Source organism: Glossina fuscipes, unplaced genomic scaffold, assembly GCF_014805625.2.
Source record: "Glossina fuscipes isolate IAEA_lab_2018 unplaced genomic scaffold, Yale_Gfus_2 28, whole genome shotgun sequence".
Lineage (NCBI taxonomy): Eukaryota > Metazoa > Arthropoda > Insecta > Diptera > Glossinidae > Glossina > Glossina fuscipes.
The window spans coordinates 15,466,254-15,474,059 of record NW_023998423.1 but is presented as its reverse complement, the minus strand read 5'-3'; the positions used below and the strand labels follow the sequence as shown (position 1 = coordinate 15,474,059).

The 7,806-nt window shown below is 33.9% G+C and overlaps 1 protein-coding gene across 2 annotated transcripts in view; it reads left to right on the top strand.

Moving 5' to 3' along the window:
* Nucleotides 1-1,079: 1,079 nt before the first annotated feature.
* The window catches only part of LOC119636234 (myb-like protein W), a 26,051-nt gene continuing 19,324 nt past the window's right edge, over nucleotides 1,080-7,806 (top strand). Inside the window, exons 1-3 of one of the 2 annotated variants that reach the window (XM_038031494.1) lie at nucleotides 1,080-1,272; nucleotides 5,163-5,428; nucleotides 5,699-6,255. In XM_038031494.1, coding sequence (XP_037887422.1) covers nucleotides 1,259-1,272; nucleotides 5,163-5,428; nucleotides 5,699-6,255 — 837 coding nt within the window. In that variant the 5' untranslated portion in view covers nucleotides 1,080-1,258. Of the gene's footprint in view, nucleotides 1,273-2,613; nucleotides 2,813-5,162; nucleotides 5,429-5,698; nucleotides 6,256-7,806 lie in introns of those variants that run through there. The other variant, XM_038031492.1, reaches the window with a different exon arrangement.

Below are 7,806 nucleotides of genomic sequence, written 5' to 3'. Positions count from 1 at the left end.
GGTTTTGAGCGACTCTTTATCGTACCACACCTTTGCTATTTATTGAAATGGCTGCCGCAAAGCCGATTACCCGACTACCAAGTCGGTGTTCGCGGGCTCAAATCTCAGTACGATTAGGACCACACTTCGCTTTCCTGTGCTTAAGTGATAGTAAAGGCATACAACACGTATCGCAAACCACTAAGCTGCAAACACCCCGTAGCTCTTTCCCTTTCTCTTTCGCAACTTTTATCTAACATTGACTGTCTTACACGGATAGACGGCATCCTCTGGGTGAATAAGAGCTTTGGGATCGTTGAAGAATTTCCAAGCTTCGCCTAAGATTTTTTACATTTCAACACATCGCAAGGTAACAGTTTTGTTGTAAACACCAGCAATCGATAAGTTTCAAGAGTAATTTTCTTCTTCTAAACTTTTTCATCGTTTCAAAAAAAAAAAAATGTTTTTACATTTCGGTGATATCACAAAAAAAAGAGGAGAATAAAGTGCGAAGGAAATACTTTGTCATACAATAGCCATAGCATTGTCCAGTGGGAAAAAGTTGTAGTTACGATTTCTCTTAAAAATCTCTTCAAATTAATGCACTCTGCCATATCCGCATTGCTATTATCTATTTATTTTCTTATTCGAGACAATTCTCGAACAGAAAAATTCCTTTCTCTGAAGGAAACAAGAATACAAATAGTCCTCGTCAGAAATTATTTATTGGCTAATATTTTTGTACTACGGTTATTGGTTTGTTCCGCCACTTGTATTTCAATTTTTATGGAAACTTTCAATTACAATTTGCTTTTCGTTATATCCATTAAGTTTTTCGAGTGTATACAGTTATAGATTAATGTATAGGATTTCTTTTCTTATTGTATCCTTTTTCTTTTTGTTCTTTTATCTTCTTTTTTCAGAATTTGTGTGTGTGCGCGCTGAACTGAAGGCTATAAAGGAATCTCTGTCTCTCAGCAGCAAAATAACAAAAAAAGAAGAAAAACAGAAGAAGAGATATAACGTGACGCTTTATTTATATATTAATTTTATGATGAAAAAATTAAACGTTTATTTAAAAAATTATGTCAATTATTTTGCATACGTCGTCGCATTTTATTAGTCGTTACTTTTGGCATTTTTAAGGGAGCTTATGAATTTCGCATCGAAAGGACAGCGTGTCCTTTAAAGCTATTTCCGATATTTGCTTATTATTATCAGCATCGAAAAGCTTGTCAGAGCTAATGGGTCGTCGATTGAAACAAATGTTAATCAGTCGATGAATATGGCAAAGTAAGTTGAATATTTTAGCTCAGTGCTTCTTCAGTACTTCTTGGAAGAGTTTTGAAATGTGCGTCGTTTGGCATGTTTACCACCCTTTCTTCTCTAATGCTCGTCTTATTGTAGGCAATGCCTCATGCCATACATGAGATAGCAAAGCGGCATTTGGCTTGAGTTTAATGGTTTGAGCGGCTTCCATGAAGGTTTTTACGCTTCTGCCTATTTTTTCCTTTGCATGCGGAAACTTGTCCTTCAACACATCTTGCAAGTGGAGCTTGCTTATGACCTTTAAAATAATGCTGCTGCATATTTTTTTCACCTTTCAAACGGACTACATTTTCAATTTCAAACTTTTTTCGTTTGCCTACGTGCTTTTGGTGTTCATGTCAAGAGGGAATGAGAATTTCCGGCAAATGGTACTTTACATGGCACATAACTCGATCTACTTAATATATCATGTTATTGCACACTCCGTAAGCTTTACACATGCATTGGCAGAAAGTCTATAGATCTTTAATATAAAGAAATCACAGAAATTTGCAGTAAGACATGCTACTGCTTCCCATCACAACAAATGTTTCCACATTCAAGTCGAATGTATATAAAAATGTTGCCGTTGTCTGCTTTCATCCCCTTCCAACAATCTTTGCGGACCATCATAGTGCCTACACGTATAGGTGACAACACCTAAGTGGCTAAGTGACTGTTCAAATATTAATAAAAAGAAAAATAAATAAACAAATAAAATTGCGATAAATTTTTAATTCTTTCTTCTTCCAGGAAGACACGAAATTATTTTCATGCATTTAATGTTGTATAGCAGCAGCATTTGTATTTGTGCTATAGTGATGCACGGTTTTATTATGGTTTAAAAAAGATGCCACCTTTGAATGGGACACCATGTTGTGTCGTTTAACTTCACATTCTTGCTCCTTTTTCGTTCTTAGGCAATGTTAGTTAAGTTAGGTTAACGATTTTCATAAAAATTATCTCTATGAGTTTTTATGTGTGTGTGAGTTATGTAGCCTATGAGTATTACTTTTATGTATTACATATATGTACATTTTATGTCTTACTAGTCCAAAAGGGAAATGATTAGACGCTCGAGTTCTCGTCTGAGATTTGTTGAAAAGTGTGCTTACAAGAGAGTTGTACTTGTACTGTCAAATGACACCAGCTGTGCAACAGAGGCAACAACTTCTCTTAGGTCAAAGTAATCAAACAGACCACCTATCGTTGGTTTCTTTTAGAGCAGCATACCGTTCGATTTGTTGAATTGACGTCGGTAGACATCGGCAGTAACAGTTTTATTCGGCTATAGCAGCCCGTACTACACTACTCCTTGTTAATCCCACCATATGCATAGCAAAGCTTCGAGTCCATGAATATTCCGCTTCGACATCGATATGGATGGCGTTGTTCGATTAGCCCCAGGATTTATTGCCCTTAAGGTTATCGCACTTTTCATTGCTATTGGAATTTCTTGTTTTTGTTCGGCAAGTCACGAAGCAGGGATGTTGAAACGGTTCGAAATGGCATTTGCTGTCAATGCGTATGTTAACCATTATTCCCCCTATTGAAATTTTCCCTTTGCATGTAAACATCCAGAAGCACTTGACTCATCGTAAAATGTCATTTTATGTAGGGAAAGTTCAAAATCATCGAATTTAACCATCATTCTACATTGATACTTTCCATTATATTATTATTCTCATTAGTAGATCTCGCTGATCAAAATACATGCAAGCACATTCTATATCCAAGTTTAAAGTATGTGGTTCGATACTATATGTTTTGGAGGAAGTGAAGAAGTAGAAAAGTTTTGTATAACATGGTTTCGATACAGTGCGGTACGAATTAATCGTGTTAAGCGAGGAACCGCCATTCATATCTTGTACGCAAGGTTAAGAAATTTGCTAAAAATACTGTAAACTACATTCAGTTCTAAGGCAGTAGCCTAAGTAGTAAGTAAATATCATAAATGAGAATGCAAAACTAAATTCAATGATATCCGTTGAGAAAGTTTAACTCTTTATACTCATTAATACTGTAAATTACTATTGAGTTATTGTTATTACTGCGAATTGCAACAAAATTAGCAAACAATGAAAGACTAACCATCTGGTAGTCATAGATTTCTTTGCTAAAAAATTTCCAACGATGAATAAAACGACAATGATGACTATAAAAAAAGAAGAGTCCGATCAACTTCCAATGCAAAACTTATGCTATGCATACATATATATACATATGTATACATTGAATCCAATGGACAACTCTTAAGAGAGAAAACACAATCGGTACTTACGTATTAACGTTACCGCGGCAAAAATATTATTATTATTATTTTATTATATTATTATTTTTATTATTATTTTATTATATTATTATTATATTCAGAAACCAAAAAAACTTTTTTTAAAACTTTCAAAGAATTGCTTTTTATTGGTTTTTTAATGGAATTTTTGCTGCGGTGGCGTTAATACGTAAGTACGGTGCAATCAGAGAAGAGACGTTTAGCCTATGCGAAATTGATTGAGTTTCTGAATAGCATTGTCAACGAAGTCGCTAACGTACGAGTTTGTATTCAGCCAGAAGAAATAGATGACTTACAACCAAACGATATGATGATACAATCATTGAAGGTAAGAATCATGGAAAAGGCAGATTCTGTCGACGATGAATAAATGGTTCTTCTAATGTGAATGTGTGGAACGATACATGCTTTCTCTCTATATTATCATGTGCTTAACTTTAACAATCGTTGATCCAACTTGCAAAGTAATCTTGTGTCAGCTTGCAGAGGAAAGTTTTTTTTTGGAATAAAATTCTTCGTCGATTATTCTCATGTGCTTATAAGCAGGGAATGTGACTCCTGATGCAAAGGCTTCCACATCTTTCGGACTCTTCCAGTTTGGTTCCCTCTAATATCGTGTTTGTGTAGAGCGTTCTCTGCTACTGAAGCAGAGAACGCTCGTAATTTTTTCTGAGTCACTGAGTGCGCCCTGTGTTGCTGAGGAATTAATTTAATAAAAATCCACTTACCTTGTTCGCGGTTCAGGGCATTTGTTATACAAGGAAGACAACTAAAGGTTTCGTTAATTCTTCTCTAATAATATTGCATAAGTAGTAAATATAGATAACATAAAATTGATATAAACAAGAGATTAAATGGAAATCCATGTCTAACTATCTTTATTAAGAATTTTTCATTGATCGCATTTGTTAGTATCGCAAGCACACTGTTGTTAAGGTTGGCAATTTAATCGAATGTTGCGATTTTAAGCATTTTTTTTTTTGTTTTGTTATAAAATTTCAATTCAACACATGATGTCTGATATAGAAATTGTTCTAATCCTTTCTTAATGCTTAAATAAGTAAATAGTGCATAAATATCTGATGAAATGAACGAACAAGTTGTAGATCCTTGGCATTTGCTATACACAAGCGATATCAATGTTGTAAGCCACTATTATCATCATGAGATGAGAAAAAAAGGACCAATCTCACTTAATTCTCGATTTAAATACATGCACAACTACATAGATGCATAAACGAATATCGTGCATATGTAAATGTCAGAGATTTACATATATGTTGTGGATACACATATTTCACTGAATAAGTATATGCGAGCATATGCACATACATTTACGGAATAGTGAAAACAAATCTTTGCCACTATATGCGTAAACATATTAAGTTATAGATGGTATACATGCATACATTCATACATTCATACATACATACATACATACATAGGTAAAGACATGCATATATGCATACATGAATTCATGGATACATGCATGAATGCACACATAATATTATAGAATTTCATTTGCATACATTTGGATGAACGTTAAACAACAATTCGTATTTGTGTTCTTTACTTGCATACGCAGAGTTAAACGGAAGTTGTGGCAAAACGAAAACATAAGTGAAGACAGCACCGATAATAAAAAACAAAAAAGAAAGAAAGGAGAAAAAAAAAAAACAAAAGAAAAAGTAAAAGCAAAAATTTTTAAAAAACCAAGAATGCATTTCAAGTGGAAACGTACAAATATGGAAAATTTTCAAAAAATTATATGCATTTGGTTGTGTTGTGTTTACTGCATGTTTGGACGTACGCAACTAATGACAGCGCCGACGGTAGCAGCTGCGGCAGCAGGTATGTATGTCAATAAACTTCAGTCTCGTAATAAATTTAAAAAAAAAAAAAAAAAAAAAAGAAGAAGAAGAAGAAGAAGAAATATATTGAAGCAATGCACGTGTGAAAGATGAATGCTTTCGATGCTGGATGATTGACATAAAATGTGTTTCCTCTGTTATTAATTCTTATCCAACTTGAAGTTTCCTCTTAATGGTCTTGATTTTGTTTCATGTTTTTCTTATTTTTTTCGTTTTTTTTTTTTACTTTTTTAATGCTTTCCATATGTAGTTCCCTATGAGTATTTCGATGATCATGATTCATTGCTATATGACTTGGATAGCGAACAAATCCAGGCTAAATATGATACACGTTTGCTGTCGGAGCAATTGCTGAAAACTGAACGACAACATAAGCATCATCATAAAAAGCGGTTTAATATTGATGCAGATGTTATGAGTGACGGAGATGATGATAGTCGTATGGTCGAATTTAACCAGCAGCACGATGATGCCATTATTGATATGAATGCTAAGGCCAATGTACCTCAGGTCAATGCATTGAAGCAGCTCAAGAGTTCAACACTTGCTGGCAAATCGTCAACGCGCCAAACCTCTAATATGGAAAATGATAACACAAACGATGACGATGATAATGATGATAATGATGATGATGATGATGATGAAAGACTTGGTGACGTTGCTGATGTTGGTATTGATGATAAAAATAATAATGATAATGATAATGATGATGATGGTAATGATGACGATGACAATGATGATTTAGAGCCACATGAACGTGCCGCTTCATGTTATACGGGTGGCGAACGTTACACTCATGGCCAAAAGGTATGATGATTGATACGATATATGTAAATGCGCTTATAATTGAATTTTGTTTACCAGCATTGTTTTCACATTTTTGCTGATGACATTTTCACAGATTATAATGGCATTGCCCTGCATTATTTTCTTTTCTATTTTCAATTCTATGCAAGAACACAACAAGAACAAAAAAAAAAAGAAAAAAAAAAGAAGAAGAGTTTCATTCATTCTGTCATGCAGAAAAATTTATCTATTATACATATACATACATACATATATTCTTTGGACAACATCTGGTTACCATGATTCGTAATATATAATTCCATTCATGTTTACTCAAAAGGAGTAATGGAGCATTTCAATTGAAAATATATTTCGTTATTCTAGTAAATCAAAGTTTTATAGAAGAAGTTTTTGCTTTTGTTCGGTATTTGTTATGAGTTTTGACTATTTTGCATTTAACCAGAATAATAATAATAATAATAATAATAATAATAATAATAATAAGAAGAAGAAGAAAATAATAACTTAACTGTATTTATAACAAATCAAGAAAAAAAAAAAAAAAAACAATATTTTAATAGGGTTAAGAGCTCTTCTTGTATACTTTATATTTCAATTATATCCTTAAGGCGTTTTAAATAACCTCATTTTACAAGTTGAAATGCACAGAAAAGCTTTGAACTTGCATTCAACGAGTGGTTTATTGCTTTCCTATGCACATCAACCACTCTTGGAAACTTGTAAAGAGTATTATTATGAAGCATTTATTTATAAGCTTCAAGATGAGATAAGTATTCGCCTTGGGGTATGGCTAAGATAAACACATGAAATATGAATAACATGAATGAATGGATTTATAAGAAACGGATTCAAGTCACGCTTTAGTTTTGGCGACTCTCTAAGCTCCTAAATCTTTGCATAAATTTGTTTGGTTTGTTTAAGCGAAAAAAAAAATTGGTTAATTGTGTTATATAATATTACCGACACACACACACACACACAACTCATTTTGTGTGTACACGCAATGTGTATGCGTTGAGCATAATAATTTCTACATAATGGCAATTAGTGCGGCTTTTTCTCATTTCGCACAATTCTTTACTTATTTCTATCCTCCATTGTTCTTAATTATATTTTTGGTTTGTTTAACTTGCTCTTGCACACTTGTGGGTGATATTTTAATACATGCGGTCACTGTTGTTGTGTTTTATGAACACCACGCTGATATTTGGGCATGAGAATACAAAGAGATGTTCGTTGGACGAAGCATGTGAACACAGATGCAGTCAAGGCCTTAGGTTTTTTAAAGCGGTGTAAAAATTCACTGCATCCTGCTGATATCCGCTGCCCGTATACGGCCAAGGGCACGAGCCTTCACGCTTGGCTTGAAGAACCGCATAATCGTAGCCAAAACCCTTAAGTACTCATGGGCGACAAAAATATGTGCAACATTGCCACACTTAAACATCGACCTAATACGGGCTGTGTTGTTCTCATATACACGGATATAAAGGGCAAGTGATCTAGAGAGAGAGAGAGAGAGAGAGAGAGAGAGAGAGAGAGAGAGAGAGA